Source organism: Lytechinus variegatus, chromosome 5, assembly GCF_018143015.1.
Source record: "Lytechinus variegatus isolate NC3 chromosome 5, Lvar_3.0, whole genome shotgun sequence".
Classification (NCBI taxonomy): Eukaryota; Metazoa; Echinodermata; class Echinoidea; order Temnopleuroida; family Toxopneustidae; genus Lytechinus; species Lytechinus variegatus.
The window spans coordinates 16,696,807-16,716,274 of NC_054744.1; the positions used below are offsets into that span (position 1 = coordinate 16,696,807).

General features: G+C 35.7%; 1 protein-coding gene across 1 annotated transcript; it reads right to left on the bottom strand.

The window, feature by feature from the left end:
• Nucleotides 1-657: 657 nt before the first annotated feature.
• LOC121415581 (keratinocyte-associated protein 2-like) lies at nt 658-13,550 on the bottom strand. The gene is made up of 5 exons (XM_041608846.1): nt 13,454-13,550; nt 9,555-9,709; nt 7,297-7,360; nt 6,075-6,141; nt 658-2,754 (listed from the first exon to the last, which is right to left on the bottom strand). The coding sequence occupies exons 1-5, from the start codon at nt 13,455-13,457 to the stop codon at nt 2,652-2,654; spliced, it is 393 nt and encodes a 130-aa protein (XP_041464780.1). The 5' UTR covers nt 13,458-13,550; the 3' UTR covers nt 658-2,651.
• Nucleotides 13,551-19,468: the final 5,918 nt, after the last annotated feature.

The window sequence follows — 19,468 nt, forward strand, 5'->3', positions numbered from 1 at the left end:
TATCAAAATCGGACAAGGAATAACAAAGTTATGACATTCTAAACATTTGCATTATTTTGGTGAAACAGTTCTGTGCATGTCTTTATGAATATTCAATGAGCAAACTGATGTCATATCCCACTTGTTCTTTTGTATTTTATTAAATAAAATTATTTTTCCCCCAAATAAAGAAAGAAAGAAGTACTGTTGCATTGGTGACTGATTTAATTCATTATATACTCATTGCTGCAACTTTTTTTATCACAAGGGAGACCTATCATTCACATTTGTATGAAAAAAATGATATATTTATGATTTCATGTAATACCATAAGAAAAAGTAAAGTGTGGATGTTACATCATCAGCCCACCTAATGAATATTCATGAAGACGTGCATATATTAAACTGTTTCACAAAATATTGCTAAACTTTAAATTCAACAACTTCGTTGTTGAATTTTGATGAAATTTTCAGCATTTTGCTTGGTGAATTTTACTCTATTTATTAAGATATAAATAATTTCAGCCCAGAGTGCCCCTTCAAATGTCATTGAGATACAATTTCTCTTTACAGATAATGGTGACATTTGACTTTATCATCCCAGTATTACATTGAACATTTTTTATGACAAACATACACTGTGCTACAAAAACTGTATTTCAAGTTGTATAAATGTACATTTTATTCTCTCCAGAATAAGTCATGGCGTAATGATGACGTCATAAAAAGGAAATCCATTTTACATTATTCCAACTTAAAAGGACAAGTCCACCCCAACAAAAGTTGATTTGAACAAGGAGAGAAAAACAAATAAGCGAACTTCATCAAAATCAGATGTAAAATAAGATATGACCTTTCACAATTTTACAAAAGTTATATTCACATCCTGGTCGGTAAACAAATGAAGGGACTGATGAAACCACCCACTCACTATTTCTTTTGTAGTTTATTATATCAAATATGTAATATTCTACTTTTCTCATTGCATTGTGAAAGTATTATTTCTCCCTGAACATATGGAATTCCCATTGACAATGGTCAATTGTGGTAAAATTTTTGTGGTTCAGACAAGCAGGTCCTTATTGTCAAATCTGTGTGAATATTGTAAATGTAAAATTCAAGCGATACAAAAGAAAAAGTGAGTGAGGGACATTATCACCTCTCACTTGAATATCACCGGGTTGTGCAAATAAATGTTTTGCGAAAGCTCAAAATGTCATAACTTTCTTATTTACATCTGATTTTGATGAAATTTTCACCATTATGCTTGTTTGATTTTTCTCTATTCATCAAAAATCAACATTGGCTAAAAACTGACAATCATTTGGAACTGATGATAGCAATAAACCCTTCTTGGACAAAGTGATTTGGTCCGTCTCGTCATTTTCTCGTGTCAAGTCCATTACAACCATGCAAACTACACAGAAAATTAGCGAGAAAATAAAGAGAGAAATCTGCAGAATACTGAATCTGTTTCATTGCATTTAGGAGCACTTGAACCTTCTGAGTAAGTTTGTGGTGTTAATGCACAATAACTTGCCTCTAAAATCATTATTTGACCAGTACATTCTGGCATCACTGATTGAATCAGTGTCTTTCATTCAAAGCTGAATAGGGAATGAAATAACTGAAATCTCTCAATTGGGAACTGACTGAAAACTTTGGCATTGCTGTTTTTCCACACAAGTTGGCAATTTCCTCACTTTCAAAGACCTGCATGTGAGTATATCAATCTCCATCCATTCCTGATGATTTATAACTTCAAAAGGAAAGATACAGCAGTAAATTAAAAATACTTACTGACATGTTGCCAATTTAAAGAATAAAAGATGATCAAATATGGCTTCATAGTTTGAAATATTCATTGCCCGAAATGAGAAAAAAATACAAATGTGCAAGATTAAAGGGGCAATCCAGACTGAATAAAAAACATGATTTGAACATATACAGTCCCCTCACCACCCCCTTCCCCTTAAAAAAATAAAATTCATTAATTGGACAAGGAACACCAAAATTATGACATTTCAAACTTTAACATTATTTTGTTGAAACAGTTCTACGCACATCTCTTTGAATAGGCAATAAGCAAGCTGAGGATGTCATATCCACATATTCTTTTGTATTATTATACGAAGACAGATCTATTCTCCAAGAATTAAAAACAAATAGATTGACTACAGATTGAATGTGTAATATAATCATTTCTGGAAATGACATATCATACACACTTATAAAAATTTATAATTTCATGTAATAACTTGCATGTAAGAAAAAGGAAAGGGGGGACATGACATCATCAGTCCACCTAATGAATATTCATGACAGCATGCATATAACTGTTTACACAAAATATTGCTTAACTGTAAGAATGAAATAACTTTAGTTCTTATAAGATTTTGTTAGCATTCTGCTAAGTGAAGTTTAGCCTATTTATCAAAGACTAATTATTTTCATCCAAACTGCCCCTTTAACCTTTACATTATATAAATCATGATATCTGCCCATTGACTAAACCTTGTCCTTTCATTCATTTTCCAAAAATTGCAACTCACTATATTAACTTTTATCATGGTTTCTAAATGATTCTCATTACCTACAACTTTTAGTATACTAACTAGCAGTGAATCATTAAAAGGAAATAACTACACATAAGAGGATGAAGGTGTCTTTGTTTATTTTTTCTTCTTGATTGATGCAGCAGCAGAAGGAGGTGGAGCATATGTTGCCTGGGAGATTTTGTTGACGTAGTACAAACCCACCATAGAAAAGAGAAAACTGAAATGAACCAAATCAAAGAAAAAGTTCATGAACAGAAGAAATCCAATTACAGCAACATGAAAGCACTGACTTCTTTTGTAAGAAATCCTCAATGTCAAAAAACAATCCGTGAACTGGTGTAGTTTAATCAAGAGATATAATATTATATGTCTGAAGTTTTCCATAAAGCGAAGCTTTAGAAATGAGGAGAAGAAAGCGGATAACACTGTTAAATGTCACCAAAGACTGAATATCAATGCCTTTCTTTTTCTTTCCCTAGATCTCAGTTCATGTTAAAATTCAAAACTTTTGCAAGATACTATATTTCAAATCTTTGAAGGTCAAGTCCAGCCAAGAAAATGTTGATTTGAATAAACAGAGAAAGTTATGGCATTTTAAAGTTTCGCTTATTTTTCACAAAACAGTGATATGCGCAACTCGGTGACATGCAAATGAATTAGTCGATGTCCATCACTCATTATTTTTTTTGTTTTTATTGTCTGAATTATACAATATTTCATTTTTTACAGATTTGACAATAATGACCAACTTGACTGAACCAAATTGTATTAAACATGCTAATTCCACATGTTCAGGGAGGAATTATTGTTTCACTTGATAAAATTTGAGAAGAAAATTAGAATATTTCATACTTCATGTAATAAAATACAAAAGAAATGGTGAGTGGATGACGTCATCAGTTTCCTCATAAGCGAAACTTAATGCTTGTTAGATTTTTCTCTTTTTATTCAAATAAACTTTTTTTGGGGTAAACTTGTCCTTTAACCATATCCGGGGGGGGGGGGTGGGGGGGTTCTGAAATTATGCAACATTATGTACGTGTATGTCAGACTAAAAATTGCTCAAAATCGTGATTTCACATACAAAGTCAATGTAAATTGTGTTTTCAACCATAAATATACATGATTTTTTTTTTTTGGGGGGGGGTTTGCTGGTCTAAATGTATTTCTTATATGCTGTTTATGATCTCAGAAGAGTCCCCAACAAATTTCATTGATAAACAATTAAAAACAAAGGGTCCAAGAAACAAAAAAATACATAAGAAATTGCAAAAAACAATATAATTCATTAGAAACTGATCAGATATCACAATTTTCATGTACGCTTGCTAAGAACACCACAAAGAGTTTTGATACCAAAAATTAGAACATTTGAAGCTTTATTTAAGGAGTTTGAGGAAAAAGTAAGAATTCACATACTAATTACGCATAAATTAGCATAATCACTTAATAGCAATTTGCATGAAATTCAGACACAGTCCGCCAAGTGGCTGTTTGGTATCCTTTCCTCAATTTGTTTTTATTCATTGATTTGCGGAGAAATGTGTGGAATGACGAATCATTTACGTTAAACCAGATGAAAGAGGAGACTTTTTATAAGCTTTTCAATGATGGGTCATTTGTCTAAAATATTTGTGAAATTGTGATTAATATTAGAAATCCCTGATAGTTCTTGGGTTCCTTTTTTTTTCTTGCACGCATACATATATATATGCCTACATCCTACGAAAGGGCAAAGTCAATGAATGGGTTCATTCCGTTTAAATATACATATAGACGTAAAGACGAAGGTAGAGGGCGTTAAGGTGCATTACGAACAACGAAAGAAGACCCCAAAAATCGCCTTAAACACAGATGTAGAGAAATATATATATTGCCATTTATACAGCATTAAATATAAAGGGCTCACAATAATTAAAGCAATTTACCCCAAATTCTGGCTAACCATGTTTATCATCTTGAAAATGTATTTACTAATTTTTTATCACTTGAAAAACTAGAGATGCTCGGCGGGTCACTCAGTCGAGCACATGTATCCCCCGAACCCATCGCGTCATCCGTCATTGCGATATATAGAGCTCACACAGAAATTTGACAAATAAATACAATTATCAAGGCGACAATGCCCCTAGCATGCAGGTCCCCCAAGCCCATCTACCATCCAAGTGTGGTTGAAAAGTGACTTATGGTTGCGAAGATAGAGTCTTGCATGTAAACTTCAACGTTGACCTGAAAATGACCTTTGACCTTACCCTGTGACCTCTGACTGCAGCAGAACATGCAGGTCCCCCAAGTCCATCTACCATCCAGGTTTGGTTGAAAAGAGACGGTTGCGGAGTTAGGTGCCATAAGAGAGTCTTGCGTGTAAACTTTAACATTGACCTGAAAATGACCTCTGACCTCATCATGTGACCTCCGACTGCAGCATAACATGCAGGTACCCCAAATCCATCTACCATCCAAGTTTGGTTGAAAAGTGACTTACAGAGATGCCAAGTTCAAAGACCAGCTATGCGTGAGATTTTCTGTGAATCTGAGTGAGATCACAGACATTGTGTACAATGTATATGGGGATAGGCTGTGATTGTTGCGTGAGACAGAGATTTGAGGGGATGAACAAGAGTCCAAAATGCTTGAGTCTCACGCATAATGCGTGAGACTTGGTAGCTCTGGACTTATGGTTGCAGAGTTAGGTGTCATAAGAGAGTCTTGCATGTAAACTTCAACATTGACCTGAAAATGACCTTTGACCTTACCATGTGACCTCAGACTACAGCATAACATGCAGGTATCCCAAATCCATCTACCATCCAAGTTTGGTTGAAAAGTGACTACGGTTGCAGAGTTAGGTGTCATATGAGAGTCTTGCATGTAAACTTTAACGTTGACCTGAAAATGACCTTTGATCTTACCATGTGACCTCCGACTGTAGCATAACATGCAGGTATCCAAAATCCATCTACCATCCAAGTTTGGTTGAAAAGTGACTTACGGTTGCAGAGTTAGGTGTCATAAGAGAGTGTTGCATGTAAACTTTAACATTGACCTGAAAATGACCTTTGACCTTAACATGTGACCTCCGACTGCAGCATGACATGAAGGTTCCCCAAGTCCATCTATCATCCAAGTTTGGTTGAAAAGAGACCTACATGTACGGTTGTGGAGTTAGGTGTCATAAGAGTCTTGCATGTAAACTTTAATGTTGACCTGAAAATGACCTTTGACCTTACCATGTGATCTTTGCCCACACCAAAATCGATAGGCGGCTTCGCTATATTATACTTCATACTCAAACTTCATGCCAAATTTGAAGATGATCGGAGAAGAAATGCGGCTGATAGAGCGCTCACAAGGAAATCTCTGCGGTGGCGATGGACGCGGCGCGACGAGGCCAAATCCATAGTATCCTCCGAACTCTGTTCGGGGGATACAATAATGTTGAAGAATCAGCGATAGAACTGGAAAAAATTGTAATTACATGATGAACACAGAAAATAAGAAATTGTTTATTCTATATACAAATTCTGGTTGACTCACCAAGTTGTTACACACACTCTATGAACTAAACCTGAAGCAAACATAGCAGCAACAAGAGCTACAGCAACTGTAAAGCAACCAAGAGAAGATGAGAAAAAACATTAGTTTAAAGCAAAATGCCAGTTGTTGGAATGATTCCGAAATGAGTTCGTATAGCATAAAATAAAATAAAAACATCCACGTATGTATGAAAAAATACCCAGTATTTGCCAAAGGATTCTGGAAGAAATTGAGAAATTTTGAGACATTTGCAAAACAAGCATGGACTTCGAGCATGTCTGGTGGGTGTTTCATAAAGCTGTTCCTAAGTTAAGAGCGACTTTACGAACAACTGGTGATCCTTTTCTTGTGGTAAGTGATACACCAAGGCTCCACACTAACTTTTTTTCTTGGTGGCCCAAACAATCTACCAAAATCATCAATTTCATATTTTTGGTGGCCCTAAAACAATAGAAAACATAAAATTTATCAAAACTTTGATTGGCGTCGATTTAGTTCCCAAGGAAGGATCGCCAGTCGTTCTTAACTTACGAACAGCTTTATGAAACAGCCCCCTGGTCTTTTTCACAGCAATAATAATACATGGTCACAATTATCAGTGTTGGTGAACTTTGTTGTGACTGTTTTTCTGCAAAAAAGTTAAGTTTATACCTGTACCAGGGGGGTGTTTCACAAAGATTTAAGTATGACTTAGAGTCACACTTAAATGCCTAGTTGTGTGTGGTATAAAAGGCATGACTACATTGGTCAGATCCTGCCAAGAGGACATGCACTACTGCGTACTGATCAATGAGATCGTGCGTTGCATATCATGTACACGCATTTAAGTGCGATTGAATTCATACTATCTTTGTGAGACAACTCCCAGGTCTGAATCTACGATGATAATTTTGATATTGTAACAAACGACCTTGGTTTTACATACTTGAAATCAGTTGATAATGCAAATCTTACTTTTATTTATCTCTATTAGCAATAAATCATTTTTGGTGAACTTTCTTGAGGAATGCATAATCTAATGTTGAGCTGATACTACACATACTTCTGGCATTTCCCCTCACCATGGTTGGTTCCACCTTACCACCATCAAAAAAAAATTCTAATAAAAGTAATAAGTGTACATTCATCCTTTCATATCCAATAAACACAGAACAGAACAAATGCTTTACATGTATTGCAAATTAACAAAAGTAGATGAAAATTTACTTTCAGTGATACATACCTTCTGGAATGAGTTTCGCCTGAAATCCTTTACCAAAGAGCACAGTTTCAATGTTACTAATGCACTGCAAATTTTAGCAGTTAAGGATATAACCATAGTATACATTACATGGCTAACAAATTTATGCAATTTTGTTAAGCAGGGTGACCAGATTTCACAAATTGAAATACGGGACAATCGACAAAAAAAAAGATAATTGAGAAGAGAGAAAGAAAAAATGAAGGGAAATAAAGGAAAAAATAAAAAGGCATAAAAGAAAGTTAGAATAAAAGGATGAAAGAAAGGCTACACAGTGTTGTGAAAAAAATATAAAGAATTGGAAGGGAGGGTGAACGAAATGATGAAGGAGAGAAAGAAAAGACGAAAGAAAAGAGATGAATTGAGAAGAAAGAAAGAAAAAATGAAGGGGAAATAAAATTTAAAAAAAGAATAAAAGAAGACGAAAGAAAGAATAAAAGAGAGAAAAAAAGTTTAAAGCATTCTTTGAATATAGAAAGAAAGACAAAGAAAGGAAGGGAAGATGAATAAATGTGTGAAAGACAAAATAAAGGAAAGACAAAAAAAAGAAAGATAGAAAAAAGGAGAAGAAAAAAGAATGAAGGAAAGAAAAATGTTTCCTTCTAATTCTTTGAAAGAAAGAAAGAAGAACAGGAAGGAGGGAAGGAAGGAAAAGAATTAGAAGGGAAAATAAAATAAAGAATAAAAGAAAGGAGGAAAGAGAGAAGAATGAAGAGAGGAGAGAATGAAAAAAATAATGGGAAGAGAGGAAGAACGACAAGAAAAAGGAGAAGGAAGTAAAGAAAAGTTTAAGGAAAGAAAGAATGAAGGAAATTTTAGAAGGCAGGTAAACGCTAGAAAGAAGAAAAAAAGAGAAAAATGAGAGAGAAAGGATCAGGAAAGAAATATAGGAAATAAAGATAGATGGAACAACAAAAGGGAAGCAGGAAGGATAGAAGGATGAAGAAAGAAGGATAGAAAATAAAGAAAAAGGAAAAATGTTCAAACTTCAAGCAAACAAAAACAATCCCGTCATCTAACAAAAATCATAATGATATTTGGTTATTTTTAAATATATTTTGAAAATAAAAAAAATAGAACTGTTTTAGAAATGAATATTATTTCAAAGTGAAACATTGTCAACTGAAAACTTGGATGAAACAGCGCGGCATCATACACAACAATACTTAAAAAGAAAGCTGAAACAATTAGATCTATAGTTATGAAAACTTAATAACTTTTCCGATTACATAAATCTCCAAATCAGTACTCCGAGAATCCATAATAATTATTTCCGCCGATTTCGTGATTATTTTGGTGGTACACTGTTTATCATGTCATTGTTTGCACCATTGAGAATCTCCTCTGATCCTACATGCCTAGCTAGTAGCCTGCCATGCACACACAGGCATGCAGGAGGCCAGTTGGTTTGTAATGTATTGGGTTAGCAAGAAAATCACCACAGAACATGGAAGTTTAGTTATCGATTTTATTGTTGTCTCTGCTTCGTCATCCGTTGGTTGTTTGATGAAAATTCGTCACTTTTAAATGTATTAACTACATTTTGTTCAATATTCTGAAATACGGGACAAATAGGCGTCCCGAGAAGGGTTTGTCGGGACGCCGGGACAAAGGAGCAAAATACAGGACGATCCCAGGAAATACGGGACGTCACCCTGTTGTTAAGTGAAGTAGAGTTGACATGGCATGGCTCATGGCTTAATATGAAGGAGCTACATGTACTAACGTGAAGGTGCCTGTGATGTCAATTGTTCTATCTTGCCTATTTCCCATTCATTGACAAAATAATTTGTGGAATGGTCATGGTTGACCTGGAAGACTATGAATAAAACATCTAATTTCAAAATAATGTAAACATGTTTATACCCTTCTTCGCTTATTGCAGTTGATGTGCATGATTGCACTGTGAAAATTTAAGTACACTCAGCACACATAATGCTAATAATTTCATTAAATGATGAAAACACAATAACATCAAGTGATCAACTCTTCTTCAAACTTGGACACTGCAGAGATACTAAAGGTTTTTGCTTGGCAACGCAACTATTTTGAAACGTTTTGGTAGATGGTTTTTCAAAACGAAATTTAAGAAATTTGGTAGATGGTTTTAAAAGATATTAAAGAAATAAAATATGCTCTTTTCAAATCAACAAAATTCATTTCAGCATTGAGAAGCACCCTTTAGGATTCCTGTCAGATCAGCACAATATTGAACACAATGGAAAGTTTGCAAAGGATACAGTGAGGATCAAGATGAATAGGTCAGCTCCGAGGAATCCACCAAATATTGTCAGCCATTCTGAATCTGCTAGTTGGCTGCGGTATGTCTGCATACCAGCAAACAGGGCGACTGCTAGAATAGCAGACAAAAGAGCCGATACTCCACTACTGACAGCTGAAAGAAACGAGTCACAAATTAATAGCTTGAACAATTTATAATGTCAGATGATAGAATAATGAAGGGGGAGCAATCAGCATTTTTTTTTTATTTATAATAATCAGGGCCATAAAATTGGTCATATGCCATGGTCAAAGGCTTCATGATCCTATTTCTTTAAAAATGATTTACCAAACAGGATGTTATAAAAAATATACATTTCAAGTAATTTCCAAACAAATTATAAACAAGGAACATATTTTCTACAATACATGACAGATTTTTATTTTAGAGTGCACCGTTTTTTTAAAATGTTTTTTTTAATCAATTCCCTTTATGAAATCTTCAATCCTCTTCAAAAATTACCCTACTCAATACCCACAATTCCTTTGAATTGACTTGCGCAATTCCGTTTCCCCATACTGTTAATGATTCCATCCTGAAGATGACACTTCACTATATATAAAATTCATGCCCATCACCAGTACTCTTCAAGTGGGCTACATTTAATCCCAGTAAATGATCCAGACATCAATGCTCTTGACCGTGATTTATCATGCATCTCTGGAGGATCAAAACAGGGAGTAGGCAGTAGAGGTGCAAGGCCAATGAGGTCAGAAGCCCATATATTTTATGTGTGGATGACAACAAAAATACTTATGAAAAAAAAAAAAAAAAGAAAATGAAGTTTTAATGTAGACAGTGAGGTATTTGCTTATCACATTTTTCAATTTGAGACAAGATAATCTGTTTGCAGCAAATGTAAACAATTATGGAAATTGGTCTCCCAAACTGGGGACTGTCTGATTCTGAAATTGGATACCCAAAGTCGAAAGTCTCTGATACTGGATCTCCTACATTGCGGGAGACAGTCTCCCATAAAATGCACCTCTACTGGTAGGTGAGGTCCATTTTAAACAAGTGGAATGCCTCTGGCTGTCTCACCTGCATCACATGATTCAATATAGCAGCAATGCTGACTTTGAAAACTACTATAAAATAATTGTTCATAAAAAGACACCATTCATATAATGATGCAATAACGGTACTTCGTTCATTGACTTTTGACCTTGATCATGTGACCTAAAATTTGTCAGTGATACTTGATTACCCCTATATTCACATTTTATACACTATATCTATAAACTTTGAAAGTTATCACAGCAATCTAATAATTACCTCTAAAATGGCTAAAGTTCAATGACCTTAAATGACCTTTGACTTTGGTCATGTGACCTGAAATTCGCACAAGATGTTTAGTGATACTTGGTTACTCTTATGTCCATGTTTTATGAATTAGACCAATACACTTACAAAGATATGATGGTAATTCAACAAATACCCAACATGGCCAAAGCTCATTGACCTTAAGTGTCCTTTGACCTTGGTCCTGTGACCTGAAACTCGGACAGGATGTTCAAAGATACTTGATTACTCTTATGGCCAGGTTTCATGAATCAGATCCATAAACATTCAAAGATATGATAGTAATTCAACAGATACCCCATTATGGCCAAAGTTCATTGACCTTTGATGTTGGTCTTGTGACCTGAAATTCACACATGATGTTCAGTAATACTTGATTAGTCTTATGTCCAAGTTTTATGAACTACACAAATAAACTTTCAAAGTAATGACGGTTATTCAACAAATACCCCCAATTGGCCAAGGTTCATTGACCTTGGTCATCATGTGATGTGAAACTCAAGCAGGATGTTCAGTAATACTTGATTAAACTTATGTCCAAGTTTCATGAATTAGGTCCATATATTTTCTAAGTTATAATGACATTTCAAAAACTTAACCTTAGGTTACAATTTGGTGTTGACGCAACCGCCGCTGCCACCGCTGTCGGAAAGGCGGCGCCTATAGTCTCACTCTGCTATGCAGGTGAGACAAAAAATGATAGACTTTGTGTTGTGCTGACAGCTTGGACACAGCCATTTTTTTTTTTTGGAAACAAGGGGTGGGTGCTCATTTCGTACGGATGGAGAAAATTTCAGAAAGTTAGTGAGTTATGAAATACAGAAAGAGTTCCATATGCACCCTCCACCAAAAATAACAAAAGATTGTTGAGACTTTCGGTTCGTTCACTTCAGATATTTCTATCATTTTTTTTACTGTTGCTTACCTTAGTTGGGACTCTAACTCATCTTGTTTTATCTGCAGTCAAGACCTCTTCCCACTATGCTAGCGAGAAGCGCTGATATCACATGGGGTATTTTAACAATTATCAGCCGATAGTTAGACTAGTCTACTCTAGACTCACAGACCATTTACTGTCTAAATAAACCGATGTCTATGGACTGTAATGGACAATTTCACGGACGCACTAGATCCTGCTCGAAATTTGAATATTTTGGTATTTCCACACCCCATCATATAGATCTATGTTCTAGATATATGCTAGATATATTATTCTGAACCTTCTACATGTTTTTATTTTCAAATTCAGTGGGGGGTGACCATGGAATTTGGAACTCTTGCCCAAAATACAAACATGAGGCAAAGTTGAAGTAATGTTACTTGTTACTGTTAGGCCTACAGCTAGTACAAGGCAAGGTGACATGTAGACCAAAAGCTTCGGCCTCTGTTATGTTGGTTGTTCTGCTGAACTACATTGGCTCCTCTCACCAAATACAGAGACCGAAGTTCTAGCACGATCTGTACAGGGGACTCAATGGCCATATGTTTATGTCCTTATGTTTGGATTAAACGGGTGAGTGAAGTTGCGTGACAGCCTAAGTAAGTCACTGTGTTCACCCTTCTAAGTTTATTTTTTCCCGTTTTAGTGCATTTCAGGCCAAAACAGAATAATAATCTCTACTTTGGTTCAATTCTTTTTAAATATTTTTATGAAATAAAGACAAAAATCGATGTGCCCCGACGGGGGGATTTTGCATTGTTAACCCCAAAATGGTGGCTGCATGGTAGCGAGCCATCTGTGTACGAGGAAAAATATAAAGTATTAAAAATGCTGTAAAAACTCCTTGAAACAGCATGAACAGACGGCTGCTACACTCATTCAATGAACAAGGTTATAATATAACCTTGTTCTCAGTTATATCTCCATGACTTTGTGACAAAATAAGGCAATAAGGGTGGCAATGTTTGGCTTATTTTCTCTTTTTCTTTGGGGCAAATGCTTGATTTTTTTACACTGACAGTTTCCATTAGACCTGTTAATTCATACTGCTTGGCTCTTATTTAAATTTGATTCTTTATATCATTTTTTCTTAATTAAAAATAGAGATCAAAAAATGAAAATTTTCTTGCCATATTACTTTCCACCAATAGAGGGCGTACACAAAAATATGCCCAAAATTCAAGTTTTTGAACGCTCAGTCTGGTGAATACAAAAATTATTCCCACATTACTAATGATAAATGAATTAAAACTGTATGGAAATTAGTAATTTTGGTCACAAAAGTGATATTTTAATGATTTTTTAAAGTGTGTGCTCTATACAGCATTGGCATACCATAGTCCTAGATTCTCCAGAGGCCAGATGGTAGCATGCAGTGAACAAGTGTCCACACGTAGCCTACACTCACAGATTTACCCCAATGTAGCACACACAGAAACCAGCGCGCGGGACCACTACAAAAAATTGAGATTATATACAAATCTTATTACTTCAAAACGCATTATTTTCTTTCACTCTCATGCCGCACAAACGCTTCAATACCAACATAAAATTGCAATACTGACGGATTTTCTCTATTTAAGTGACGATTAACGTTAAGAAAGTATAAGAATTACCCATATTTGAGGTTGCAGTTCGTCCACGTCGGCAATAGTGGTCTCAAATATTTCAGACGAATTAGATATTTCTTTTAAATCAGATTATTGAGAAGGTCAATAATAATGACGATTATCATGATAAATAATACAGTGTAATTTGGTATTGAAGTTTTTCATTAAATATGTTATGAATTCATTACCTAAAATTGATTAATTTGTTAATGGAATTGATAATTATAAAATAATATATCAGGACTTAAGACTACGTGTAGATTACCACCCCGTGTGTGTAGATGAAGGAGATCACTTCGCATCATATACCCTTTTTACACAGGATTTTCTTAGCCCCTACCTATCGCTAACCCCGTTCTATCCTTAACCCCGTACTATTTTTTTTCCTTTTCACACATGCCAAATTGTTATTGCTAACCGGATAATTAAGGAATGCTTGCTTTTCACACACGAAACTCGCTAACCCCGGACTAGTGGTTTTTGTCGATCATTCGTAGTCCCGGGGGGGGGGGGTGGGGGGGCACTTACATTGACGAGTGGATACCATGTGCAACCAAAAAAACACGTAAAGGATGTCTTTTTCACGATAGGGCATGTTTCGTACGTAACGTGATAAGGGTGTCAAAAAAAAAATTAAAAAAGGGTATCTATTTCGCTAGGAAATTACGTGTTTAGGGTCGATTTTGCGGGGATGATAAAACAAAATTAAAATGTTTTGAGGATGTCCTTTTTGCCCCCAACGCTGCGTGTTTAGAGTCCAATTTGCGCGAGGTGGAGAAGCTTAGTGGGGTCGTACTAAACCAAATAAGGTAAAGCCGACGACTGAAGGACCCGTAACAATAAAACATTCCTGTACTTGTTTAGGGGTTCATTAATTTCAGGGATATTTGCCAAGAGTATCGTTTTTTTCCCAATACTTGTTAAGGGTATAGGGTTTCACATGCCAATACTTGTTAAGGGGTGCATTTTCAGTATATGGAAATTACGTGTTTAGGGTGCTTTTCGAGACCCCATGGTCGCGCATGGTATCCACTCGTGAATGGAAGTCCCCCCCCCCGGATTTGTAGTACAAGTACTTCACTCGAACACTTTTTACACACGCTAAAATTTCCTTAATCCCGTACCATAGGTGGGGCTAAATTGCCCTATAGCCCACTTTCGTACACGTACTAGCGATCTTAACCCCGTACTATCGCTCTTAGCACCGCAATTGCTGGGATAACCCTGCTTTTTTGCAGGGTCAAATAATCCCGTACTAAAGGTGGGGTTAGCCCACTTTGCAAAAATGCTGTAAAAGGAAAGTTGGCTAAAATAAGCTTAACCCCGTACTATAGGTGGGGCTAAATGGCAATAAATTTAGCCCCACCTATAGTACGGGGTTAAGGAAATTTTAGCCTGTGTAAAAGGGATGTATACTAATTACGCATAGAGATCGATGTATACTAAGATTCGTCAACAGACATTGGGGGGGGGGGGGCTAAGGCTGCGCATCACAGTAGCTGAGAAACCTGTACTACCGATCCGGGCTTGGCTAGACAGTCTTTTGTGATTCTCCAAAAATTGCGCAGATAATGCAGCGCTGTTCCCTGTACCTTCCTTTTACTGAATTGATTCAAGTACAGAAAAGTTATAAATAAAATTACCGCAAGTTGTGCTGAATGATGTAAAATATGCCCGGGGCACTTACATTGACGAGTGGATTATGCGCGACCAAAAAAACACGTAAAAAGGATGTCCTTTTCACGATAGGGCACGTTACGTACGTAACGTGATAAGGGTGTCAAAAACACAAAAATAATGAAAAGGGGTATCTCTTTCGCTAGGAAAATTACATGTTTAGGGTCGAATTTGCGGGGATGATAAAACAAAATTAAAATGTTTTATAAAAGGTGTCATTTTTGCCCCCGGTTTTTGCCCCAACACTTCGTGTTTAGAGTCCGATTTGCGCCAGGTGTAGAAGGTGGGGTTGTACTAAACCAAATAATGTAAAGCCGACGGCCGAAGGACCCGTAACAATAGAACATTCCTGTACTTGTTTAGGGCTTCATTTCAGGGATATTTGCCAAAAGTATCGTTTTGTTTCCAAAACTTGTTAAGGGTAGGGTTTCATCCCCGGGGGGGGCCTCGACCAAAAAAATAGTGGGTGTGCCGCAGGCGAGATAAATTCGGGGGCCTCGGAGCGTGCTTATTGTAAAAAGGAGGGTCCTCGGAACGGGCTTAATTCGGAACGACAAATGTTTGTGAAAACGGGGGTCCTTGGAACGGATCGCCAGCGTGTGAGCGCGTATATGTATCCCTATGGAACGGTCATGCAGCTAGCGCGGCCTTCGCCGCGGTGAGCTCTGCGGCCGCTTTTCACCAAAATTGCAGCTCATCGATGCAGATAAATTCGATCGGAACGGCGTAACGAAAAATATGCGAAGCTTTGGAGCGGATTTATCCCGGGGGGGGGGGCCCACTTACATTGACGAGTGGATACCATGCGCGACCAAAAAAACACGTAAAAAGGATGTCTTTTTCAGGATAGGGCACGTTACGTACGTAACGTGATAAGGGTGTCAAAAACACAAAAATAACGAAAAAAGGGCATCTATTTCGCTAGGGAAATTACGTGTTTAGGGTCGAATTTGGGGGATGCATGATAAAACAAATTTAAAATGTTTTATAAAGGATGTCCTTTTTGCCCCAACACTTCGTGTTTAGAGTCCGATTTGCGCGAGGTGTAGAAGTATACTAAACCAAATAAGGTAAAGCCGACGACCGAAGGACCCGTAACAATAAAACATTCCTGTACTTGTTTAGGGGTTCATTTCAGGGAATATTTGCCAAGAGTATCGTTTTGTTTCCAATACTTGTTAAGGGTAGAGTTTCACATGCCAATACTTGTTAAGGGGTGCATTTTCAGAATATGGGAATTACGTGTTTAGGGTGCTTTTCGAGACCCCATGGTCGCGCATGGTATCCACTCGTGAATGTTCTTTTTTCTCGACAAGAAGAAAATGCTATGCCTTGGAGCGGCTTTTTTTGTTCTTTTTCTCAATAAGACAAAAATGCTTTGCCTTGGAACGGAAATTTGAGTGTAAAAATGCGGGTCCCATACCCAATATGCATTATATACCGAGTGCCCCCCCCCCCGGGGGGGTTTCACACGCCAGTACTCGGGGAGCATTTTCAGAATATGGAAATTGCGTGTTTAGGGTGCTTTTCAAAACCCCATGGTCGCGCATGGTATGACTTGTGAATGGAAGCTAGTGCCCCCCCCCCGGGAAAATATGTATTGTGTAAAATTGGGAGTTTGGAGAAATTCATTCATTCATTTATTTTATTTCAACACGGTAAACGAACTTCAGCCAATGGCTGTTCTTCTGAACGTCCGTGCGTACATATTAAAATCACATTACAATCATGTATAAATAATTAAGATTGATTGATTTTATTCGTCAAGAAATGATCACAAGAGATTACAATGAAATTGAAGAATACCCGGACAGGATAGCCCATGAAAGCCGAAAGGCTTATTTAATGGGGTCTTATAGTTAGTATAAAATATAATATAATAATAAATAATAAATATAATAAATAATAATAAATAATAATAATTGGATTTATACAGTGCGTCCCATAAAAAACGAAACCGAGATTTATCGATGATTTATCATAACTTAATCACAAATACAATAGACAAATGACATACCATTTTAAAGCTTAGAATCTCCTCTTTCATCTGAAATTACTTAAATTATTTCTCACTCACGCATGAGTGAGCAAAAACAATTTGAAAAGGGGATTCCAAAAAGTCAATTGGCGGGCGTATCGGGTTCTAAAAAGAAAACTAAATGTCTAACAAGTTCAATATCTGCTCTTTAATTTGATAACTCAATTACAGAAAATGGTCAAGGAATAACAAAGTTCTTGTTATTTGAAATAAGGCTTGAATTTCAATAATTTCATGAAATGAAGAGGTTTTACAGGTTAGCTTTCAATGAAAGTTTCAAACTTACTCGACGCTCCGTTTTGTTGGCGATCAGCCATGCATTAACGGTTCTGTGGGGGAAACTGGTGAAAACACGTTTATTTAATGAAATTAAAGAAATACAAGCATTTTTTCGAGGGATCATAACTTTTTTACTTCTTGACCATTTTGGGGGATTAAGGTATCAAATAAAAGAGCAGATATTTAACTTTTTATTCATGTGACTTACTTTTTGAAATTTAGATACACCCCGCCAAATGAGTTTTTGGCATCCTTTCTTTGAATTGTTTTTGGTCACTCATGCGTGAATGAGGAATAATCTAAGTAGTACCAGATGAAAAGAGGAGATTCCAGGCTTTACGTTGGTAGGTCATTTGTCTATTTTATTTATGATTAATTTATGATAAATCATCACTAAATCTCAGTTTCGTTTTTTCTGGGACGCACTGTATAGCGCTTTTTCCAGAGGATACAAAGCGCTGTTAATTGCATAAGACAAGTTAAGGTTTATGGTTATATATGTATGTTTTGAGATGTTTTTGAAGAGGTTGAGAGAAGAGAGCATTTTGAAATATTAACTGGAATATGGTAGAAAAAATAATATTATACATACATACATACATATCCATCAGTCAAATAATATGCAAACATCTGAAGCAAACAACAATCCTCCTAATATGTGAAACAAGATTATATTTAACATACCCTAATGTATACATTATCTACAATAATACGAAATAAATTTATAATTAAAATATCAATATTACAAAGAAAAACAAACAAACAGAACAAACAAGTTTACATCACTCTGGTGTCCAATCTAAATGTTGAAACTAGTTACTTTTAAGTCATTAGGTAGTGCGTTCTGGCTTCTGCCCCCAACCCCCCAGTACTGTAAACCTCTTTTCTTATAATTGCTTTTAAATTTGTAATTTGATTTTTAGAGACGACGATCTTAGCATGCAGTTACAATCACTTAAAATAAATTGTTTACGAATACTTTCTGGTAGCATACCATGCATTATCTTGTACATTGTTTGTAAGGTGCGTACATTTCTTCTTTCTAACAATCTTTTAATTTCTAATTCTTGAAATATATGTTCGGATGGGTACATCTAATCCACGTCTAATACACAACGGAGGGTTCCATTTTGAATTCTTTGTAAATTATCACTCAAAACTTTTCCTAAGTTGCCCCAAAATTATATCACAGTAATCCAATTTGCTTTGTCTTAAACTCTTATAAAATATCAGTTCTGTATGTTTAGTTATGAATGGTCGGATTCTTTTGAGTGTAGGTATACAGATTTTTATTGATTTTCTTTTGATAACATTAGGTCCTATAGAAACATTGGGTACTTCTATTCTTTTGTTTTTTGGACCTTTTTTTTCATTTTTTTTTTTTCAATGAAATTCATTGGGGACTCTTCTAAGATCATAAACAGCATAAAATACATACATTTAGGCCAGCAAAACTAAAAATAATCATACATTTATGATTTTTGGTTGAAAACACTATTTATATTGACTTTGTACACGAAATCACGTACCCGGGTGATGTAAAACAAAGTGTTTTTTTGGGGGGTATTTTTTTTTGTTGACATCCTAAAGGGATTAATTATAAAAGATGAAAGAAATGATGCAAGCCGAGACAAAGAAAGTAATATACCTTTTTTCTTTTAATCACAGATGTCATTCAATTACAGTTCATGAAGTCTTCAAGTCAGTATGTATAAATGATATATCTTTCTATTTTATCTAAAGTTTGTGTACGTAAAATATGACCCTTTTTGCATAAATAATTGCAATTGCTGAATTGCAAATAAAGACTGAAATTTACAAGAAAATCAATGTATAATTGGGTGTCATGCGCAGTGTTACAATGGTTTTAAACTATGGTATATGGTAAAATACATGCAGCAATTGCCAAATATACATGTATAGCACTTAGCATTAACAATTCTGCACTTAGATTGGAAGGAAAATTCAAGCTTAAAGGACATTTGCCGTGGAAAATAACATAGAAATAATTTTAGCCCAAATTTAAG